The following is a 24,838-nucleotide window of genomic DNA, read 5'->3' on the forward strand; positions in this document are numbered from 1 at the left end:
GAAATAAATCTAATCTGTATTAAATTACCTATTTGAAATAACGTTTCCTAATAATGAACCCTGAATTACTGCAGCACAATGTCTTGAGTAGAACCAAGGGCCCTCCTGATATACAGGCCTAACCTTTCTCATCGCAGTGCATCTTATCCAGTTATTGCTTAAACGTACACAAATAAAACCTTTTCAAAAGAAAGCACCTCATAATTCTTACACAGACTTCATTCATGTATTACTTTAGATACACATACAACGTAATATAAAGTGTCTAAGACAATAAAACATGAATGATACCTGCACCTCGTCCACACACATTGGAATTCATTAATTTCGTGCATCGTTTACGTCAGAGGTCTAAAAGTAAATACACACACACACACACACACACACACACACACACACACACACACACACACACACACACACACACACACACATAAGCACCGATGATGATGGCTCTTGTGGGATTCGGTGTCTTGCTCAAGGACACTTCGACATATGGACGGGGCAAGAGGGGAATCAAACCCAGAAAATTGAAAAGGACGTTGACTCACAATATTGATTAAAACAGGCAGTAAAATGTCTTTTTCAGTTTAAGTTGACACGCTATCTCCACTTAACTGCCGCTGCACTCAAGAAAAAATGTTAGAAAGCTTAAAGTTCCTCAAGCAGAATCTACACAGGAAAATGTTTAAATTTAGGACCCAGTTTTAGTTGTTGAGGTTCATCACCGATACGGTGTCAACACCTTTCAGAACAAAATTCGTCATTGCACTCATACAAAGACGTATTTCCAGCATTTAAATTTCGTGGAATATATTTGGCGACACCTTGTGGTCACGGAAACCCCCGAAGATCCCGTTGGTACACTCCAATCTCGCGAGATCTTGATTCGCACTGGAAAAAACGATTGACGATGAGTTTCACAACATTTAAGACTATTCTCGTGGCTTGAAAACTCGTTCTTTGAGAAAGTCTGGCATTTCTTTCAGGTTGAATTGCTTGAGCTGCCGGAACGCCATCTTTGATATCCCAGAAACCCTTGTGCACAGGTTTGATTTCAGTTAGTGAAACATATACACAGTTTGATGGCTGCAAATTCCAGTTTGTTCGTAAACATATCAACTCTGATGTGATCGATTCGGGCAACTGTGGGTTGGAAATGAGTGGAAATGGTCTCGTCTTTGTGTTTTGGTTTATTCTCTGTGCAGAAGTGACACATTTTACGGGAAGCATATTTTAAAGATTTTGTCCGATAGAGTAACTTTAAAGGCTCACAGTTTCAAATTAGTTGACATGAAAGTAGATTTATATCTGTATAAAGGAAAGATGCAGAATTGTACAATAAGTTAAATGACGTCTCTAGTTTTAAAATACACTGAAGCAGTAGTGGTTCAGAGTTGAAGGGTTTTCACTTCCATGTTAACAGAGAAGTAGGTACGTTTAAATATCTATAAAACTTTGTGAAAAAGGTCAGACAGATTTAAAATGTGCTAGAAGAGTTCAATGCTTTGAAAGTTGAGTGCTTTAAATCGGTTAAGGTGTGAAAGAGTTCTAAGTTGGAGAAATCAAAAAGTTTCCCCACCCGTGTCAATCATAAAAAAAAAAACTGTAAAGTTGAAATATGTAAAAAAAACAGTAAAAGTAGTAAGAAAAAATTTGAACAGAGGTGGACATACCAAAAATGGTGCATCTTTTAATGATCGAATGGTTGAAATAATGGCAGCATTCAGGAACGAAATAGAGCAATATGGCAGTTGTAGAAGCTGAGCAATGAAATAAATATAATGATGAATGAAAAATGAATAAAAATGTAAAAAAAAAAAACTCAGCACAGGTTTTTGTTCCAACTTTAAAGATAATTAAAAGGCCATTTCCCAAAGGCCTGAGGGGTGTAGAGCGGTTTATACAATACAAACAAATCTGATAAATAGCAGGATTAAGAAGATTAACAACTTAATACAAAAAAGGAAGATTTTAAAGTAAATGCTGAAGCGCACATATAGCTAATGCAGACTTTAAGATGAGTGTAATACGTGTCGTTTTCCTGGTCAACTACACGTTCAGCTGAGTTTTTCCTAGGAAGACCAGAAAGTAAAATATGAAGTCAAAACATCTGCTTACCTTGTATAGTATCCTAACAATAAAATAAATACAATATTCCCCCCCCACATGAAACCAAAGGCTCACATTCAACATTTATCAACTTGTTCGACCACAACCTGCCTTTAAATATAGGATTGTTACCTTGAGTGGTGACATGTCGGATAAACTGAGGAGTGGCCCCGGGACATATCATTACACTATGTACCACTGTGAGCTTCAAACACCTTAAACAGTGTTTTATCCAAAATGTTGTTGGCTTTTCTCGGCTTTGTTGAGACGAATTAATGAGGCCATTTTTCGATTGCTGCAATTACATTTTTTTTTTTCAAAATGACAAAATGACAATCCAGACATCCAGACTCCTGGAAAATCATTTTCCTCCCATAGAGACAGACAGCAGCGCAGGTATTTCCATTCACAGCTTCTTCCCACGTGTCAAAACATAGCAGCTCAACGTATCGGGACCTGCGGGTCACGCTCGTGTTGAGTAAAATGCCAGAAACACATACATGATTGAAATCGCTCCATACAAAAGAGGGTGTTACATCCTTTTCATCACCTCGGTTCTAATTATATGAACTTCTGAGTTTGGCTTTGCCACCTTGTATGATGTCGCCCAGCAGGATGAGAAGGTTTAGTTGTTGATCTTATTTGCATGAGGTAATTATGGCTGCTGGAAATGTGTGAGCTTGAGAAAAGAAGCTGCGCGTCTGTCTGGGTGTCTCTTCCTGTCCCAGCGTGTGCGTGTGCGTGTGTGTGTGTGTGTGTGTGTGTGTGTGTGTGTGTGTGTGTGTGCGTGTGTGTGGGTGTGCGTGTGCGTGTGCTTATGTGTGTGTGTGTGTGGCCTTAGTGGAAGCCAGGGAGGCTGTTTCACAGTTCAAACGTCGGCCACGAATGCGGAGTGAGGCGCAGAGTTAGAATCCAGGCAGGTTATTAAAAGTGTAACAGGTATGGAGAGAGAGGAGAAGCCAAAATATGACAGAAGGGGAACTAGTGGAGGGGGAGTGAGGCGACCACGACGGCGCCGGCACTATCCTGAAAAACCATTACCTTGTAAGAATGAAACAAAAAGGACAGATAAAGCAGAGGAGCGTCAAACTGTGATGGACAGACTGGTGTTTGAGGAACATTGTGGCTTTCACGATGAAATACTCTTTGCATAATCTCTTCCCGTCATTCCTTATGAACACTGTCAACTGTCAGGATTATCCCTTATCGTTCTCCGTAGCCTTCATCATTTAAATATCTATGAATCAATAACATTTTTTTGTTTTTTTACATTTGTAGTCAAAGGGAGCAAATAAAACCTCCCTCCTTGTTTGAACATGTCCCAGTTGTATTTCAAAACATCTTAAAAAGTCTTGTGTAGACTTTTTTTTTTTTCCAAAAAGAATATGTACGACATATCCAAGGCATAATTGCAGAGGGTAGGGTGTGATGTGACACAGCTGGTAGGAAGATGGCTCTCCTGACTCCCTTTCAGTTTTTTCACTGCTGCCACAGGCTCTTCCCTCTTTCCTTCCCTTACTGGGAAGCTTCTTAAGCGGTAACAGTGTAAAAACAAACAAACAAACCAAAAAAACCCCTCTATGTTATATTAAATCTCGCTTTTGCCCTCATTTTCAGTCTTAATAATTCCACGTTATATTAAAGGCAACGATCAAAATGTATTTATCAATCTGCCTGACTAAATAATAAGATGAAGCCCCCCCATTGTAATCAAATATCAATATAAAATCATAAAGTGAAGCTTTTTTACCCTAAAACTACCCAATGACACTGTGACTGCTACTAATATGGGCATAAAAAGCCGCACACAGACTCATAGAGCAGATTATTGGTGTCACTTCACCTCGTCAGGCCTCAAAACATACTACAAATAAACTATATATTCTCATATTAGGCCAACATTTCTTCTTTTAATCAAAAATTCTCCAAAGTGGCAAATAATTCTTAAAGCCAGTCAATGAGTCTAAAACTACAAATAATCATAAGACAAAAATCAAACCAACAACAGTTATAAGCAATTCTCAAAAGACACAGGCTGCCATTGTTAAAACCTGATTTTTACAGTTACTCAAATATGACAGTAGCACATGGTAAGAAATAAGTGTTTTCAAAACGCTTTTAAACAATTTATAATCAAATGCAAAACTAATGACCCTGCATTTCTAAAAGGGATGTGTACAAACATTCACGTCCCTTCATCATGCCCGTGTTGAAAATACTTCATTTTAAGTGGGAATCAACCCACAGCTGAAATGACTGAACTGACAATACATTATCACATGTTGATCTCATCGGTAATGTGGGTCTGGAAGTCCAACAGTGTAATTACTCAAGTCCTCATCTAAATTCATAACACGGATCTCACGGTTAAAAAAAAACTATAGCTTACGAATATCCCCAATAGGGGTTTTAGGTGGTTAAAATGTAATATACATCATTATCGCAGCTTCATAAACACAATAATAAGGAAAAACGTATTCTAACACATTCACAACTAAGCATATATATATATATATATATATGCTAAAATGGATCCAATTCCACTCATTTTGTCTCCCCATGTGGTGAGGACCATATGTGTTTGAGGAACGGCCATGCCTTCCATCTCCAGGGAGTAACCTTGTAATGATCTTAATGAGTTGTATTTATGTAATGCCTCACACCCAGCTATACAGTCGGTGGCCTCATTAGCACTTATTCTGTGAATGCTGTTTGCACATAATTAGTGACAATGCAAGAGGGAGGAAAGAAACAAGCATTGGATGTAACAGAGTAATCAGTCCATTAAGGGGACCAATCACAAGCAGGGCACAAGACCAAAAAAAGACGGCAAAGAGACATGCATGAGGGGCATGAATAACCTAAAGCTGGCAAATCTATGCATCTAATCAACAGTTTGGCGACTATTTAGACTTAAACCTTCCCAGTCAGCTGCAACGGTGCATTTAGAGTGCATGTTTGCCTAATAAGTCCCCTTCTGCAGTGACACTGCTTTACAGGGCTCCCATGGGTAAAATATAGACTGTTAATGGTCGTGGAACAAGAGGGCAATTTGTACAAGTGCACAATCTGTACAAAAAAAGAAATAAAAAAAAAAGAGTCCAGCAAAGGCACTGGATTGGTAGTGCTTTTTAGAGATGTGAAAGTCATTCAGTCGAACTCATTATTCCACTCAATTCACAAACAGGGAGCTGGCTCATTGGTCCAGCAGTCCCAAGGTCAGCATCCGCCAGCTCCAATCCTGTTGTAGCCATGAATTGAAAAGCATCTGCAATGGCTGGGGACAATGGAAAAAGCCTCTAAATAGGACTGGTTTAACAAGAGATGTCACTGCTATTAAAGCTGCAATACAACGCTTTTTTTTTTTTTTAATGAAGTGACTTATTGAACGTGGAACTATTTGTCCACTGTCGCCTTCTGGTTAAATCAGAAAACAAGTTCATGGGATTATTATCTGTGGAAATATTTTTAATCCAGTTCACTGACTCCATTTGAGTGTAGAAAACTGAAAGCAAAGAGCCTAACAATGATGTGTGGGCCTTTATTATGAAAGTGTCATAATGAAATGTGCAAAGAGCTAAAAACTTGTTTTCTTAAACTTTACTCTTCTATTTTTTTTCTCTCTTCGCTTCTTTTCTAACTATTCTTGCCTTGTTATGTCTGTTTGTTGTTTTTTTCTACTTAAAAAAAAGAAGAAATTACCACAGATCATTACAACTGACTGGTAAACCTGTACAATTTCACCTCTGAAATTTCAATAAACAAAATTGGGGGGGGGGGCAGGACCTAAAACATTTATCCGACAATTTTTTTAGATAGTTAAATTTAATCTATGTTAATGTTTTCAGTTTTAAATCACGCATTAACAAGTCGGAAATGTTCTGGTTTTGGACATGGCAGCAGTGTTGCTTTTAACCTGGTGGATGTGTTTTAATTCTTCATATTCTCAGAAAATAACTGCTCCTTCAGTAATCTGTAAACTACACGGCAGGGTTTCTCCGTGTGTGTGTGATTGGTCAGACGCTGAAAAAACTCTGCCCCTTTCATGTGAACGCGCACTCGTAGGTCTGAGTTGACCTAGCGAGTTGATAACCTGCTGCGTAATAACGGTGATCAGGATCGCACGTGTCTGGAAGTAAGTCAACCGAGGAAACAGAGAGAGATCCTGGATATGTTGATCCCGGGTTTAGTACAGCTGCAGCTGCAACTTCCGCGTTCTTCGCGCCATTTTTTTTGCGAAATGATGTTACACAAGCCCGCCTAAACATTATCGCACTCTCTATGGTGGGACCGCACAACACAGTTGGGTCTGGGTGCCCTTTGCCTTGCCGTACCGTACCGTCCCGGCCCGCAGCGCTCCGGAACGTACTGCAGTGGGACCGGAGCTCAAGGAGCCACGGGTCGCCAACCCCTGCCTTAAATGAACATCTATGTGTGTATCATGAGTGCGAGTAATCAATACTCAATAAGTGAGAGAATGGCGACTGCAGCCAAAGATAAATGGTTGAGAAAAAGATCTCAATCCCTTTACTCAGCAGATCGCTATCGCAGCCGCAGCCTCAATTACGGCACTCACAATCGTTCTCCCACAAGCACGCACGCACGCACACGCACACGCACACGCACACACACACACACACACACACGATTACGTTTAATGAAAGAAAAACTTGCACATTAAAAACAGGTAAACAGACCTCGATAGCCACATGAACACACATTATTTCACAGTACCTTGTAAACACCACCAACGAAACAATTCTCGTGAAGAGCAGCACGATTCCGCAAATGACCACTTTAGCCAGCATAATGAAAACTTCCAGTGCGAACAAGTGGAAATTGGCTCATTGTGCTCTGGGAAATAATGAAAACCCAGTGTCTGTATCCTGGTGTTGTGAGTCGCTCCGTCATGCCTCGGAGCCATAATCAGATGGGAAAGTAACGATTAAAGACCGCGAAAGTCAATAGTGGGCAACCAATTCTTCAAGAAGCAGGAAGCTTAGCGTTGTAAAGATCTCTTTACTGAGTATTACAAGACGGCTGAACAAGCCCGACATGGCCAAAGAAATATTTTAAAGCACAACATGTTTTCCATGGATTTTCACAAACAACATGGATGAAGCAAGGTAGCAAAAAAAAAAAGCCATGCGGGAAATGATTTGGATGAATCGGAAGACGGGGAGAAGAATTTAATAGCACCAGGATCACAGTATTATTTGCTCGCAGTTTAAATGAATACACATATTGTAACTGAAGCCTCGACTAAACACCAGAATAAATGTTGGTATTTCTCTGTTCAATAAGACATACAGAATGTAGGATTTTTAGGCACAGGCAAACAAGATGAAAGATGTTAGTTAATAATCGATGCAACATCAATACCGATAGGTGGGAGAGCCATGTTAAAGAAACTATTGGGAAAAAATTAAGTCATATAGTTTTGTTATATTAATTTATTTTCAAATCAGATATGTTGAAATGTGTTTCATAATTTTTTTCAATTTGAAATCATCAGATGAAAACTAAACATTTTGAAAACCATTGGAGCTGTAATAGAATTTAATGAGTACTCGCGACGGTAATCTATATCAGCAAGCAGCTAAAAGTTGGTTCTCATTCACTATGTCAACTAAATACTTATTGGACAGTAGGAATGCAAAATGGGGGAAATAAAGCAAAATAATAAAAAATCTAAATGTGGCTAAAACACTTTCAATCAAGGGGAAATTGTTAGTTTTGATGAGATGCATTATTAAAACTGCAGTAAAGTAAAAAGACATTGAAAGCTGCCTTAACTTCTTTCAATAATTTAGCGCTAATATGCATGTCTCAAATATTAAAGTTAAACTGTACATTTATATTTAATATAACGGTAAGGCTTCCTAACTACAGTGAATGGTCATTTTGTGGCACAGTTCAACGTCGGCGTTTTATGCAGCCATCTTGTATAGTCAGGTCAACTTTATTCATATAGCACATTTTTAAAAAAAACAAACATGGTTGACCCATGTGCTTTGCAGTACAGTTCCGCCACACGGAGCTTTCCAGAATAGCTATCTGCTTGAGGCAAAGCAGGAGCCCAACAGACCACAAGGCTGATATGAAATTATGCGCACTTGATTCTGCATGATGGCAAGTTCAGCTCCGCTGAGCAAGACTGAGAGACACTGGACTGAGACGTTGCACAAACAGGTCGATATATAAATAAAGAAATAAGTAAATAGGTGGAGGATGTCTCTTTTAAGCAGTAACATTCTTCAAAATCAGTTTCTCCGGCAAGACCCACTGGAGTTTTGAAGCCAGAAGAAGAGAACGCTACATGTTTATTCCACAATGACTTCCCGCAATTTGTCAAAAATCCAACTCCATGACAGATAAGGTTGGGCCCAGCCGACTGTGGGGTGGGTTGTAAATCTTATCATCGATGCTGTTGTTGCTTTCTGGCTCCTGCACAAATGTAGTCAAGAAGAAATAAACTACAGGCCGGCCATCGGGAAGATTGTGAGCTTTAAGGGCGGGATATCCAATTCAGCCATGATGCGCACCGTCTTTATGATGATTGGGCGAGGTCACGTTCTGCCGCTTGCCACTTTTGATAGATATTTGCCTAAACCGACTGGAAACACCCATCAAGGGCTGCAGTTTTAGAGAAGCACCGATCCAAACGTCCAGTTTGTCCGAGTGGAGTCGCTCAAATCTTTATGCGTGTCTATTTTGTCCTTTGAAAACATCTTTGGGAAAAAAAAAAGGTTTACTTGCTGGACACCAAGAGGCGTTCAACATAATTCAGAGTTTTAATTTACCAAAACATCTTGCATTCAGATGTTAATTAAAGCGACGACACCTTAACTTTGGATATTTCTTCTTGAGGCAGCTTTATCTTCAAAGCCTCCGTGTGTCTGCATAACGGTAAGAAAACAGGACGTTCATTGAGGCTTTAAAAACATATCAAACACCTTGAGTAAGCCCTCAGAGGCTTACGTTCCTATTTGCAACTGAATGACTTCAGTGGCTTGAGTGGTGTCTCGTTTGCTTGTGTATGAAATTATGCGATGGAGACAAGAGAATTGAAAGAGCGTGAGAGTTATTGAGACAGTGTTGCTGCGCTTCAAGGAGAGGGTGAGAAACACTTGGAGACAGCCCGACAACGTCACAACAAACAAACACGCACATGCACACACAAAAACAGCGCCAGCTGTCACAGGAAAACAGATGGAACGCCGAGTCGCTAACGAGCACGCTCGCCCGGAGTGATACGAGCGCGTGCAACACCAATGAAACAAAAGTGCACAAAGGAAAGCTTCCCGAAACATGCATGCACGAAAACACTTGCGAGGGTTTGATTCGTCCCCCCACTGCTGACTTCATTTACAATGCAAAGTGAACATGTGCATGAAATACAGATATGCGCACCCTGTCACACGTATCTGAAATTAAGTATCGCACTATGTACAATGTGTGCCCTTAAAAGATAACAGACAGCGAGAGAGCTAAAGAAAGCGCCAGAGAAATGTGTAAAGCATGCACAGTCAAGATAGCATTGTGAAAAGGAGAGGCCTGCAACTTGACAGACGCCACAAGAAGAGGTGGGAGTAGAGAAAGGATTGAGAATTGATAGCAGAGAGGGCAACATGATGTGGACAGAAAGAAGAAGGATCAGGGGGGAAAAGTTGTGGATGTGAACAAAGAAGGGATGGCACAAAGGTTGAAAGGTTTTTCCCTCCATCTCGCCTCCGCGGGAGTAAAAGCCGCCACTTCCACATCAATACAAGTTGAGCCAAAACAAGAGCGGACCCATAATGATAACAACCACTCACTCTAGTGGAAGACGCTCAAAAGAAAAAGTCAAGGAAATGAAGAAATGTGCGAGAAATGAAAGTACAACTGCTAAAGTGTAGAGCAGAAGAGGAAAAGCTGTATATATTTTAAGTTAATGGACTTGAACTTCACTTGAGTCAAGAGGTTGGGGAGTGATTACTGCCATTAGGATGCAGGGAGGATGTGTGCGTCACAGTGCGGGGATGAGCAAGTTCCTGCAGCGACGCTTGTTTGTGTGTCTGTGCGAGTGGCGACGTGCGAGTGCACATCCTCGCGCGAAGCCCTGGCCTTGAATGTCAACCGGGACACACTTATCCACTTCTTCCGCTGGCCTCTTTCCCTCTTCTCTTCTTTTACTTCAACATTTTACATCCCTCCTTCTACCTGGACTAAAACCCCTGAGAGCCTGAGTCCACTCAAGGAAAAGGTCAGAGCCATTTTTTCTTTTATTCTCTGCCAATCACCCCTGACACCCCTGCTGCCACACTTCTGCAGCCTCTTCTTCCCCTTCTCACTCCTATTTTCTGATCTCTTGTTTTATTACTTTTAAAGTGTAACCTAAATCGCTTCAATACAGAAATAAAAACGATGGAATTACTCCGTGATTATATTGAGAAACAGCCAGACGTGCATAGAGAATGACAATTTGTGTCGCATGCAAAATAAATTAAATCTCTTCTTCAGAAATAGTATTAAGGCCAACAGAAATACACGTGGTATGGATGAAATGTTTCTAAATTTTTTTGTTTTTTAATGTAATCCCAACATTGCTGACAACGTAAGGCATAAATCTGAGACAATTTACTAATATAGTCATATGAAGAGATCATCCATTGAGGTTTGTTAAAACCTATATGTTGATTATTTTATAACTATAATTTTTGTCACTTCTGTCTTGCACCTTTTTAACCCGTCATTATTTCTATTGATGATTTTTGGTGCTGTGAACATGATTGTGAGTAGAATTATTACTTTACCATCTTCAGCAATAATAATACGTCTATCATTATTGAAAAAATTTGTGATTTTCACAAGAAATCAGGAGAGACTCTGGCGGGTCCAAGCACCTACATTGGCAAATTCACCCACACAATCGTTCACACACAGACCTTATAATCAATGCTGACCTGGTAGAGAGTGTGATTCTTGTCCTTCAAGCAAGGCATGAGGCGGGAGTAGATCTGCAGGGAGTAGTAGTAGGCAGCCAGCTGGAGCGACAGGGCAGAGTGACACTGCTTCTCGAAACACCTGTTGGCGTCTAAAACCTGCATGGATGGAGGGACAACTGTGAGAAGAAATGCAACAGGATGTATCGTACCTGGATATAAACCGAAAGATAGAGGGAAAAGAAAAAATAACATTTCAGCCTCGTAATTGGTTTGAATTCTTGAGCTGTGAATCCCGCCTGTCACTGCATTCAAATGATGTAATTTCTTTGAAACTCCAATCAAATGTGGGGTCCACAAGCAAATCAGCAGTCACAAACTTGTCGTTTTTCAAACCACTGACAGGGAAAAATATCTGTACTCGCGGTGTCGTGTCAGCCCGAGCAGATCCCACACAGTCAGTAATGTCAGTGTAATCCAAGAGGCGTTAACAAGCCTTCCAGGATATATCTATGTATTATCCAGTTCAGCAGTTTAATGTTTTCATTGCATTAGAGACTTTACCTCCTCCACTTGAACATATTATAATGCTGTTTGCAGAAGGTGTCTTTATGTCTCGCACTTTCATTTTTTTTTTTTTTGATACCACACTTACTCTGACAGCTGATGACAGAACGGCTTCGGCAAACAGCTGGAGGATCAACGCAGTTTGGAGAGTATTGTCAACGCCATGTCAATGCCAACTTGATTTTAGGACCACATACCACTTTTTAAGACACTTTCCATGAACTTTAGACAAACTGCAAACTGCAAACTGTCTACACTCATCAAGACAAATTTAAGGATCAACATTGATGGATTCAATTTGTCTCCATTGTGTCTAGGATCAGAGGATGTGTGCATAAACGTGTCCACCTACCTGAGGCAGGGCCAATAAGTAGGACAGCGCGAGCATCATGTCCCTGGGAAATGCGTCATTGGCCAACTGCAGCAAAACTAGAAGGGATGAGTAGAGGAATGTACTAAGTTCTGTATCAACAACCAGGATTTCCTGCTTAGATGAGTCACGTTGAACATTTGTCAAGTAATTGGTTTGAGCACTGCCAGACAAATGGGAGGGAGATGTGAAGAAAAAGAAGAAAGAAATAAAAAAACACAATTATAAAATCCTAGGATTGTTCCCATAGTGTACATGTTTGCACGCCCCTTTAGTGTGCATGCACATGGATACACCCTGCAGAGAGAATATCTATTACACAAAGAGTAAGTGTTCGTTCCAAACTAAATGTAAGTGCACTTTAAAGTTGGATCCTCTAACTGCCAAATTAGTCAACTATCAACAGCCAAGACAGGCGGAGGAGGCTGATGATCAGAATCCCCAAATCGTCCTTTCCATCTGGTTTTCCTCTTACATTTTATGCAGTGATCAGCACACGCTGGTCACTGACTACACTTCCAACTAAATGTTTTCTTTGACAATCAATTGGTGTGAGCCCGTTATAAAAATATATTTTGTAGGTACATCTTATATATAATGCAGATAGAATTCCTGCACATTGCCCTATTCAAACAATTAATATTTTACTGTCCTAAATAGTAGGCTAGAATAATCTGATGACACAATTCATTCAAAACTCTAAACTAACTCTGCTATGTGAAGCACTGGGTGTTAGAAATGGGCATTACATTCCCACTTAGAAAATCCCTCCTCCAGAGACAACAGTGACTTTCAAACTGAGAGGGGAAGAATACTTGATGTGGAAATGTATTGCTTTTGCTGATTTGTACTTAAATATAAGTTGGAATGGTGAGAAAATGTATACACAAATGTATATATGTTAGATTGTGGGTAAAGCAATGAATACAGCATTATTCCGTCTTTGAATTAAAAGTAACTAACATTTTATTCAACCATTTATGACAAACACTTGGTATACGGATATTGAAGAAATATCTCAAATGGAATATTTGTTATTATTTGCCTCTTAAATCAGAACAGTAAGTGCATATTCAAATCATACATGTCTGAAAAAATGCCAAAAAGAGGGTAGAGGAAAAAGGTTTCTGCTCATGAAGAGAAGGCCTTGGGGTTGAATCCTTTCTCCGTGTAGTTTACATGTTCTCCCCATACATGAGTGTGCATGCTTGTCTGGCTCTCAGGGTTTGACCTGTCCAGACTGGGCCCTGCTTTCACCATCAGTTAGTTGGGATCGGCTCCCGTGCCCTGTAACCTTGACCTGGATAGAGCAGTATAGTAGATACATGGATGATGCTGAGATCTTGAAGGTTAAAGAATAAAGCTTGTGTTTGGAGGTTCACAGGTTTACATTCCGCAACTGTGGATCAGCGTGAAAGGCCGTTGATCCCCAACTGCTCCCTGTCTGCTGCACAGTGGCTGCTGACTTCACTACAGAGAACCAATTTCCCTGAACATTCAATGTGTGTGTGATGAGTGTAAAGCAGTCTCGTTACAGTAACGTTAATCTATTGAATCTAAATACTCCACAAAAGACAAATAAAATGTATTTAATTGATCAGCAAGTTCTGAGAAACAAACCTAATTGAGGGTAGAAGTGTTGAGCAATACCAGAACAATTCTACTCCAAAGCAGTGGTTTCTCTTTTTAATGCTGCTAACCAAGCAAAAATACATTCTTAAACCACAGATACTTTTTAAACTACGTTTTGTTTCATCATCCAGTGCTACCAGCTTCAAAACCATTCAGCCAGCAATCTTTGTATTGTACAGTTAAACAAGAGTGTAATATCAATAGCAGACTTTATTAGAACAAGTCTTATTTAATATATTCAAATTTTCACTTTTTGAAGGTGAACACTGAAATCCCGTGGAGTGAGTACAAGAATAGAACTGGGACACGGTCCAGGTTTTTGCTGCGCCTGGAAGGCTAAAGAGATTTGGAGTCTACACAGAGCTTTGGGCACAAGGAAGAAGTTATCCCAAACTGGTTCCCCGACAGCCATAATAGCTGCACACAAGGACGTGCAAACACATTCGTAGCGTTACAACAAACGCCATACGTTGAAGGCACACAGATGCCCAGAGTTAATCGCTTACTGACGAAGTCACTCGCTCACACTGAGGAAGCAGCAGAAAGAGAAGAGGAAGAGGCAGACAGAATCACTTTGGAGTCTCAGACCCAAGGAGAAGAGAAGCCTGTGCTGATGATAAGAGCCTGAGACAAAATGGAACAGACAGAGAAAAGTAGAGCATGGACACTGGGAGAGAGACAGGAGCCAGGGCATGGGAGGATATAAGCATTGTACAAAATGCACACTAATATGCATTTATGGAAAAGGAATAGATGCATTTTTTGGTTCACTGTGTGTATTCGTGAACCAGGGTGGAGTAATGCACCACTTTAAAGAGCCATAACTGCTCTCTTAAACAGTGCGCCCACCCGCCTCCTTCCCTCAGTTTTTTTTTCTCCCCCCCCCTCCCCTCCCCTCCTACCCCCTGGGTTTCAATGAGCTACACCTCAGAATGAGCTGATTACACGCCTCTCTAAAGCTACTGATACCATCGGGACAGGAATTACCAGAGGGGTAAACACACACGCACGCACACACAGAAAAGATAACCCTGACTTTAAAGCATACAATATTTCTGCTTGTGAGAGAGAGAGATTGGGGGGGTGAAGATAGAGGGGGAGAGAGAGAGAGAGAGAGAGAGAGAGAGAGAGAGAGAGAGAGAGAGGAAGAGAGGAAAACAGAGAAAGTGATAAAGAGACACCGTGCAGGGTAGTGGGGGCATGGGAAGGTACGTTTTTGTGTGTGCGTACTTTCTGACACACACATTTCTTCTCCTGTGTCAGCTAAATCAGGCACATTGTTAGCGGGGACGGTGAGACAATGACTTATTACTTTTTCACCTGTGCAGACAGTGTGAAAAACAATGATTATGGCCTGGTCACTGTGTGTCCAAGAGCATTCTTGTGTGCGCGTGTGTGCTTGTTTCCCTTCACACCATGCACTTTCCTAAGTCCAATCCCATCGAGTCGCTTTCCACTTGTGTCATCATTAATTACCGCCACCTTATCTGCGGCAGGTAAAAAAAAATTAAATCAATATATTTATTTCCTTAAAGGCCATCTCCTAGTCTGTTTTTGAGGACAGCTGGTGTGGCCGGCCAGTACACCACACATTAATCGAAGGTTGTTATCGGACGCGTTGCCGTCCAGGCCGGCTTTTCTCTTTCTCAACACGTCACAGCAGCTCCGAAGGGAAGGTGACTTTTAAAAAGGGAGATATTCATTAGAATGACAGCAGCACCAGCAGAGAGAGGGAGCTCGGGTTTAAGTCAAATGCGTGTTTGTATACAGAAAGCAGTGGCACTCAATGGTCCAAGTGTCTGCCTTGCATTTCTTCAGTCTATGTTTCAGAAGTAGTCTCACACACACCAACACACAAACATTTGCTCTTTATTTTTGTAGTGGCATTGATTTTTTTCGAACTGCTGTGATCCATCATGCAGCGTGGCCTTGATGTTTTGACTTGATGCTATCTTTCTGGTATCGCTGCAGTGATGCACCATTATTTACTGTTGCCGCGGGACGTGTGAGGATACATTAATGCATCAATATGAGGCGATTCTTTCCATGTCGTCCCAGGTCCACCAACACGTATGGGGCCCCGGGCTAGACGGAGGAGGGGAAGATGGGGCAGGAAGTGAGTAGTGGGGGTCAAACAACCAGCGCTTTCTGCAAATACCTCAACTTCACAAAGAGGGAGCACTTTAGGTAAAGGTAAACAACGCTCACTCTGTCTGTGTCTTTCCACTCTGACAGACAACTTCAAAAAATAAAATGAAGTATGTTTGAACAACAAAAAGCTCAATGGCCAAAGCCATTGCTATTCTAAATAAATAGTGAAATTAAGATGGATTTCTCTGGCTTGAGCTCTACAAATGACGTAGTGAGACCCCGGAGGCATTTCGGAATAATTTTCACTTTATTTTGCTGAGGTTTTTGACATGGCACATTTTAATATCTTTGAGGCAGTTTAAGCTCAGACTTAATATTTGAATCAGCTTCTCTGTGCAGCCAAAAGGTCTCGCTACTGTGAAAACACAGTGCAAATCAATGAACGGTTAAAAAGAGCAAAGTGCTCACTGGGCATGGTATTTTCACTCAAAACACACGTTTTCAGCATTGCTAGGCATTTTATTTTTAAAAAGGTGTGTTTTTCTAATACTGCAGATTAGTAATGTTATGTGATGGAGGTCATGTTTAACTGTGCTGCTTAAAAGGAGCTTGTACATAAGAAATCACCGGCTTGAATGAAGTAAGAGATAAACGATGGCCGTTATTGACAACATAACCTACAATGATTTTGGCGACATGCTAAAATCTGATGTCTCTGGAGTAATAATTTATTACATTTGAGCTATTTTGCCATTTTTGAAGAGAACAAACACCAATGGGAGGAAGGCCCTATTTTACTGGTCTGGCCCACCCAAGATGAAATTGGGCTGTATATGTCCCCTGAATGAATATTGCAAAAGCAAATAAGAAGTACAACATCACACAAAATGCACAAGAGACAACCTATTATACTTTCATCTACAAATACCACATCTGCCACTAAAGCGCCGTTTCCTGTATGAGCCACTACCAAAGTGATGCCACACAAGAGCAAACCATTGTTGTATGAAAGGCAAGTTTTTGTAACTATGCAGATATTTCAAGAACGGCCACAACCGCTGTCAACGTTCATCTCTAGGATGAACTGTGACAACTGTAAGAACGAAAATGTATTCAAGCAGCTTTTAAGATGTTAACAATACCCTGCAAGGAAGCTTTCCTGTGTATAATTTCACTATAAATAAAAAAAAAGGAAGAAGGGAAAAAGAAAAGAAAACATGGAGGCACAGATGGTGAGACGATTCAGACAATATGTTCTGTGTGTAACGCAGAAAGAGTTCTACTGTCACACCACAATCTCAGTTACGACGGCACAAGGAGCAACATATAAACACAAAACTTTATTAATTTTGGAGAAATTACTCCAATACAAACTATATTAGATACTTTGATAACAGCCATGTGGGACATTGGGCAGCCAACACAAACCGAACAATATCTGCCCGGATATTAGGCCAAGTAATATATTTAGTCAGAGTCTTGCCAACTGTAAATTTGAGGTCAAACTGGGTTTACTCCTTCAAGGATAAAAGGTGTAAGGTGAGGTAAGCAGGCTAATGGCATCTGCAAAAGCTAATTAGTCATGAGTCAGCAAACATGGGATCTAATCAGATGAGCAGATGTGGGTAGAAGATACTCTGATTTGCATTTAGATATCAACTGTGTACAAATAAATACAGAGTCTACAAATAATTCAGAAATGTGGCTTTAGAGCCTTGAAGTCGGCTACTGGATAAAATGACTATAAAGACTAACTACTGAATATGATAGAAGAAAAACCCTCATATATGACAACTGTTAATGAGAAGGGCACATGCAAGGAAGCCAGTGCTTTCCATTGTTGCACCGTCATTGGGAAATAGATTTGTAGGCAAACAGAGTGAAGAAGTAAATGGATAGCTTCATTATGAGCCTCTTGCTTTTGATTTGTCACTGGATTATATGAAGACTTCTACTTTCACGATGTTTGGATTTATTCTGTGATGACTGAATACTAATTAAGTCTATTTACAGAACCGACTCATTTGAAAAGGTTTGAAGTCCTTTACTTCACTATTTTGATATGTGTAGAAAAGTTCTGCATCCTCACCTTCTGTAGCTGGAAACGGGGTTTTTCCTTCAGTCTTGGCCTCGGCCAGTTTTCCCGTCCTCAGCAGGACCTCAGCAAAGTTGTCCTGGGGCAAATCTTTGTGAAATGAATATACATCTTGAGTCTAAAAGACAGAATGGAAAAAGGAGCGTGATGAAGTCCTGATCATTTTGGTGAGCAAATCCTCACAGAAGCCAGATCAGATCAGAAAAAAACCCCAAAAAACATGGAGGGATGTGGTTAAGATGACTGAGCATCGCACAGTAGTCACACAGATGAGAGATGACGTAAACAAATGAACTTCAGGGCTAAATAAAGTGTTTCAACAGCGGGGCATTTAGATAATTTTGTTTATAGTATTGTTGAGTTATTTGTCAATTGTATAGGAGGCGAACAATGTAGTTTCCGCCCTGACTGGCATCACAGCTATTACTTACCACAGAGTGTACAGAGTGTATCCTGTCTATCCTCACCACTGTCTCTGCATCAATCTATCCATCCTGCTGCATTTGTCTCTCTCAATCAGCCTCCCCTCCCGCTGCACTTTCTTCATCACGAACGTTAAGGTAAAAACTAATCCCATTGATCAAACGGCTCATGGACAGATGGATGTGGGGAGCAATTATTGGTAGATGGATGATGGAAGATGGATGAATGCTGAAGATGAAACGAAGGAGGGGATTTGGAGAGGCCTATTAAAATGTCATGAGAGGAGATGTATCGGCCCTCTCTGTTTCCCCTCGCGTCCACTCTTTTAGCTATCCATATGATTTGTGTCTCTGAGTAAAAAGCCGAGTCATAGCCCAGGGTGACCATTTTCTAGGTGTAAAGGTCAAGCGACTCCTTCTCTTACTTTTGGTCTTTTCGACTCGCATAACTCCCTCTGTCAACAATTTCTGCTTTGGACTTGCTCTCCCCCTCTACATAATGCAACACCCCAGCTGCAGTTGCCTGTTTCTGATTTTGCTCACTAACATACCATCAATCTTAAGTTCATCCTCCCTTTCCTGTGCTGTTAGGACTTTCAAAGTGCGTTCAGCATTCAAATGCCATTTGAAATCAATATTCATTTTGTATTGACACTGTTTTTGAAGGAATTTATAAGTCAAAGGAGGAAAATTATAATCAAACGCCTGAAGTCATAAGACTTTTGAAGCATTTGTAATTTACACAGACAGCTTGAGGTTAAACAACCCAAGAAAACGAGAAAAGGAAATGAGGACAACAGGAGAGTGCAGGATAATGAGCCATGACACACAGTGCTATCGAGTCACTCACCGTATCTACATAGGGATCCTCAATAAGTTCCTGATAAAAGGGGCTACAGCCTTGGCGCTCCAGGTTGGAATTCTCACACGCCCCTTCCTGGCTAGTGGCTCCTGCACCGCGACCCTAAGGAGCCATCAAAACATCATTAAACTTTCACAACATGCCCACAGCACTGTCATCTCTCTCTGTCCGACAGCTCACATCTTTTCTATTTTTCTCTTTCTTTGGAAACTTGTGACCACGAGCCCACCCCGCCTCCCGATGGCTACAGAGACGCCATCAATCTACGCCCCTGCGACCGCAGAGCCGGTCCAGCTGCCGGCAAACACTACATATTAAAATATTCAGCAGGGGAGCTAATTAATTATGCAACAGATGAGCTCTTGATTGGTTGCTTTTGGATGAAGTCTATGAAGTCTGGGAGCAAGAGTGTGTCAGATGTGAGAGCTCGGTCAGACATGCTGCCCGTGTCTTTGCACGCACGCACACACGCACGCATGCACATGCGCTGTTAAGCCCACGAGTCAAAGACTAACTGTTACACACATTGGATAACACATACTGAACATAAACAGATCAGATATACACACGGCATTTGTGAAAGCTAACAAGTCAATTCACCTACTTAGAGTTTGAACAGGAAAAAAAAGGGTCTTTATGTTCAATGATTTCAGTCTGCATGATCAAATCAAAGTACTAACAGATTATTTAAAATACAACCAGTGTATCCATGTGCTCTTACATGCCGTGGCCGGAGGTAATTGAGTGATTCCTTCCACCAACGGTGGTCACTGACAGCAGTAAGCACAGCCTTGGTGGTCAGCCCCGTCGTGGTCAAGACTTCCATGGTCTTGGCAGTGGTTCTGTGCAGCAGGTCTCCCGCCGTCCCCGCAGAGGTGCCCACAGCCTGGGGCCAAGCGTTGACAGGTGAGATGATAAAGATGATAGCGGAGTGTGTCACTCAAGTGTCTCTGTGGCGGCAGCCGCCGTTAAGAGGCTTTAAACCTGAAGATTACTCTGCATTGCTGCAGCAAGATTCTCCAAAGACACTAGAAGATCCCTGCATGTGCGTCATTATTCTAAATCAGAGTATACGCTTAAGGGTTCTGATTGTGAGCACTGCATGCAATAGAATCACACTATGAATTTTTCGGGATGTAAAGCATGCTCCTGCTACGGAATAGATTGAGTGCTGGAAGAGACCACTTGCAAAATGCCACACAGTAAACAATATTGGCAAAGGGCAGATGCATTATGCACAGACGCAGTCTCGATTTACCGGAATTTCAGTGATAAGGATTATCACAGGTCGAATGGCAGATTTCTATTCAGTAATCTTTCTCTCGAGTCACTTTCAAGAAACAACTGCACAGTTCTCAAAAGGTTTCACATTTTGACTCAATGCGAAACCTAATAGTAAAAATATTGATTCTTGAATGCTACAGGCAGAATTGTCTTAACTAAGCTTATAGCATAAAAGTGGAAAATAGCTACTGTGGCTTTTGCTTTAACAAACGCTTTAATAAGTTTGCCTGAGATAAAGTAATTTGGTGTTTTTGGATCCATAACCCACATAAAACTGTCAACATATCAGTTTTCATGCATGCTTGACGGGATACACAGATACATTATTCCAACTTTAGAGAAGTTAACTTCCGTCGGAGCTGAGCCAATGAGATCACATAAAATGATTTACACGTCGCTCACATTTTACGGGAAATTTATGCAGAAATGTTTTGTCAGAATGTTTTGTCATGTTAGGCAAGTCTCGCGTCCGTAAACTAAATGATGAACGAAAGATTTTCAGTCTACAATGTGGAGCCTTCCGGAGAATTTTGAGCACTGAAATCTCTTCTTCATCTTTAAAATTCACAAAGCACTGCAAACAAATGGTGCATTGTGCTGTAAATGACAAAGCACACTCCAAAATTCCACGGTATGCACAATTGAAAAAGATTTGAAGAGCACATTTAAAGGTCCAGTGGGTCAGGGCCAAATCGTTCCGTGCCTTTCATCAATACTTTATTTGGCGGGGGAATGAAGTTTGGGGAATGAAAGGAACAATATGCAAGACATACGCACTCAGGAAGTTTGTTGGAAAACGCACACATACACATATACATGAATGCATACAAACATTGCGCACACACACACACATGCACAAACCCCCATCTAGTCAGTTTAAATATGCACGAGCGAGAAGTAGGGACATCAATACGACAATAAAATGACAACAGACAGCTTCAAATGAGCACCCATCCACACACTAAGGGGATACAATGCAAGTCATGAAACATTAACACCCACTCAAGGCATCATAAAGCTGGCACTGCCGAAGGGGAGGAGAAGGGGAGGCATAAATAAACCAAGGGAGCGGAGCAACCTTAACACTAGATTTACACCTCATCAAATATGGAGCAGAAGGGAAACACACAACCTAAGCGAAAGGACAAAAAACACACCCACACACAGGAGTGCTGGAGCAGACAGCTCAGACAAAGAGCATGCATGGGAAACCAGACAAACCGCGCCGAAAAAACCCCCAAAACAGATACTGTACAAATAGAGAAACAAACCTTTGGAGAGTCTGTCCCATCCACCTCTCCTTCAGTCTCAGTAATGACGGGCTCAATCTGGTAGTTAACAGCTTGGTACAACACCTACAGGACAGCGAGGAAATAAAGAGTGAAAATGTATTTTAATTTATTAAAACAAGCTGTGTTGTTGCAATTAAGCAGTCAGATTTAGATTTAAGGATGAATTGAATTGCTGTTATTGTTGGTTTGATTCGAAGGTGAAAATAACAATGACGAGAGTCAGAATTTCTAATCAGCTCTGTGTGGGCCGCCGCTTGGGGTGTTATAACTCTGACGATTGGGATGGAAACAAAGAACTGCACCGAAAAAAGACTTTCTTTTTTCTTTGCCTGAACAAAGTTCCCCTCTGATATATTCAACTGAAGACTTTTAAAAAGGGCTGAAAAGAAAACATCTAGTTAAGTTTAAAGAAAACTCTGCAATAATAAATGATTTTTTTTTCTAGATAATTATTAAGAGAAATAAAACACATACAATCAGTCCACTGCCTTTCTATTGCATCATGTCCAAAACAGAAGAGAAAAAGCTCCACACGGGTGTTGGAGATGCAAGCTAAGCAGAAGATGGTCTCTGTGAAAGGTTCCCAATTTTTTTTATTGTTTTCAAACATTATTCATTGTTGTCTTTTAGATACAATGCTGAATAAATCCATTTAACATCTAATTGTCTTTTGAAAAGCTTCAATGCACCTTGATGCCCAGCAAAAGTGAAAGTGACGGGTGGAGAATCGTACTGATGGCAGCCATTGTAAACAGATTGAATTTTGCGAGCTGGATATCATAAAAAAAAAAAAAAGATGTCAACAACATTATCCCCTGTAAATGTGATTGAATCTGCGTGCACTGCCCTGCTCATGCTGCTTTCCTGCAAATCCATCGAAGTAACCAACATTTATATGGCTCCTCATCACCTTCAGGCAAAACTGCAATGTGTTTGGGCGTCTGGGAGTTGCGAGTGACTCGGCTATTTTTGCATCGTACCTTAATCGACTCATTACCTGGTTTTCACGAGTACAATGTGATGAGGTGTTCCGTTGTCTCTAAATAGCAATGTACCTTGCTTTAACACAAACAACAATGGATTGTGCTGATGTGGAAATTATGGTCAAATTTATTGTCGCGTTGAGAAGTTAAATGTTTTGACAGCTTCTACAGTCACAAAATTAACTATGCAACTAATACGTTTCTAGTTATATTCTATAGTAGGATAATCCTCTCAGGGTTCAAGTTTAGTGTTGACTCTGGATGAGAGGGAGCACTGAGGCAACCCGACGGGGTTTTTTGATGAAATATACACATCAGCCTTTTAATCTGACATCTTTCAGTCAGTAGTCTCAGAAGTTAATCACTTGTTTCTCATGACAAAGTTTTTTTTTTTTAGCTTTTACTATCGAGCCGACTCTTTCATTTGTTGACAATTGCAAACTTCTGCTAGCTGCTTCCATCAGCCGGCGGCTCTTGGCCCTGAGCTACTCTTTTTCACACAATATTTTAAGACATAAAAGGGCCTGTGATCAAATGTAAATGTATTCAGTTTAAACTACAAAAACAAGTAATTCAATGTGCTTGAAATTCCAGTGTGATTTCCTATGAGATCGGATTGCCTGCGCTGTGTTTAAGCTCTGCCGAGAGCTCATCCACGCATTCTTATTTCTCAACGGCGACTGATGGCACAGGCTTCACATGAAAATACATAATAATCAATGCTCGTGTCTAGAAAGCCAACCTGGGTTTGCAGGTCACTCGATGCGGCCAGGAGGCCGTGGATGATGTCGGGGGGGCAGTGCGTGAGAGCAAAGGCTAACAGCTCTTGCCGAGCCCTCAGGTCTTCGTAACCCTCACACTGACCGAGAAGACTACACACTTCCCACGCTGGGCTGTAACCTGAGGAGACGAAGAGATGCTGAGAAAATGCAGAGAGGAAACGCAGTGAGAAGGCAGGGTGAGACGGAGTCGGGCAAGCGAAGTAAAAAAGGAGAGGGTTTCATATTGAAGTGTCTGTCCAACTCTAATCGAAACCCTGAATCCAACCAGATAGAGGACACAATCCTATCAACACCTTATGATCCAGGAGGTGGGACACGCGCTTGTACCGCATGAGACGAATGAATATCCAGAACCGAAATACCAAGGGAGCAATGCAGAGATAAGGCAATACAATAAAGAGTAACCTTGCCAGCCCCTGGGACATTAATACACATTTAAGTCTAAAACACATTTCCCCTTGAAGAAAATATCAGCCTGACACATTGTAATAACTGTGCTACATTTGTTCCAGCTTCATCACAGTCAGAAACCAACACGCTGCCTTGACTTCATTCCTACAAACAGATTCAATTATTCCCACTGCGTTCGCAGACGGAGAACACGGCTGCTTATCTGATTACTCAGCCTCTCTCTCCCCGGCACCTTTGTCTCATCTACACTGCCTCCCGGTGCTCAGGAAGGTGGCAGGACTCAGAACCTTTCGATTGACTTTTCATTACTCACTGACCACTTAAAATCCTTCACGTAGAAAGTAGAAAGTGTAGATTTAAATGTTAGTTTTTACTTTACTCATTAGAAACTCAGAAGCTGGATGGTTTTTTTTTTTCAAATTGATAGTTTACATACACACGTACAGTTATGTACATGCATTGTATTCTGGTATTCTGCATGTTGTGGTAGTTGGACGTAAGACACAGATGGCAAAACAACTTCTGACAACCCAGGTCTGCCCCACTTAATGACTTTGAGAGACACTTTGGTTTGGTTTATTTTCAGTTCCAAGTAAATGGTTTAAATTATAAAGGATAGTTGATAATAGCACCCTTGTGATTGTGGAATAACTCATGTCATAACCAAGATTCTATTAACCATGAACAATTATGACCCAAGCATAGATAACTGCATAATTTGAAATACTGGTTGAAAATATATGTATATTTTTTGGGGGGGGAGAAGAAAAAATACACGTCGACCTTCTCTGGGTATTCCAATTTCCTCAGGCGAGTTAGATTAATTGGTGACGCTGACTTGCCTGTAAATGTGACTGTGTATGTTTGGCTGTTCTCTGTCATGAACTCATGATCTATCCAGGGTGAAATGAGTCTTTCACCCAATTACAGCTGAGAACGTCTCAAGGCTCCCGAGTTTAATGAAATGCGAATCGGAGACGGATGTCTGGATAGTTACCACAACAGCTCAAC

At 41.0% G+C, this 24,838-nt stretch overlaps 1 protein-coding gene across 1 annotated transcript in view; it reads right to left on the reverse strand.

The window, feature by feature from the left end:
- Nucleotides 1-24,838, reverse strand: part of nbas (NBAS subunit of NRZ tethering complex) — a 174,594-nt gene that overhangs the window by 71,558 nt on the left and 78,198 nt on the right. Inside the window, exons 35-41 of the mRNA XM_080490409.1 lie at nucleotides 23,377-23,534; nucleotides 21,631-21,714; nucleotides 19,797-19,961; nucleotides 19,064-19,177; nucleotides 17,786-17,909; nucleotides 11,956-12,032; nucleotides 11,058-11,195 (exon numbers count right to left, since the gene is read on the reverse strand). Coding sequence (XP_080346535.1) covers nucleotides 11,058-11,195; nucleotides 11,956-12,032; nucleotides 17,786-17,909; nucleotides 19,064-19,177; nucleotides 19,797-19,961; nucleotides 21,631-21,714; nucleotides 23,377-23,534 — 860 coding nt within the window. The remainder of the gene's footprint in view (nucleotides 1-11,057; nucleotides 11,196-11,955; nucleotides 12,033-17,785; nucleotides 17,910-19,063; nucleotides 19,178-19,796; nucleotides 19,962-21,630; nucleotides 21,715-23,376; nucleotides 23,535-24,838) is intronic.

Source organism: Lipophrys pholis (genome assembly GCF_963383615.2).
Source record: "Lipophrys pholis genome assembly, chromosome: 21".
Taxonomy (NCBI): domain Eukaryota; kingdom Metazoa; phylum Chordata; class Actinopteri; order Blenniiformes; family Blenniidae; genus Lipophrys; species Lipophrys pholis.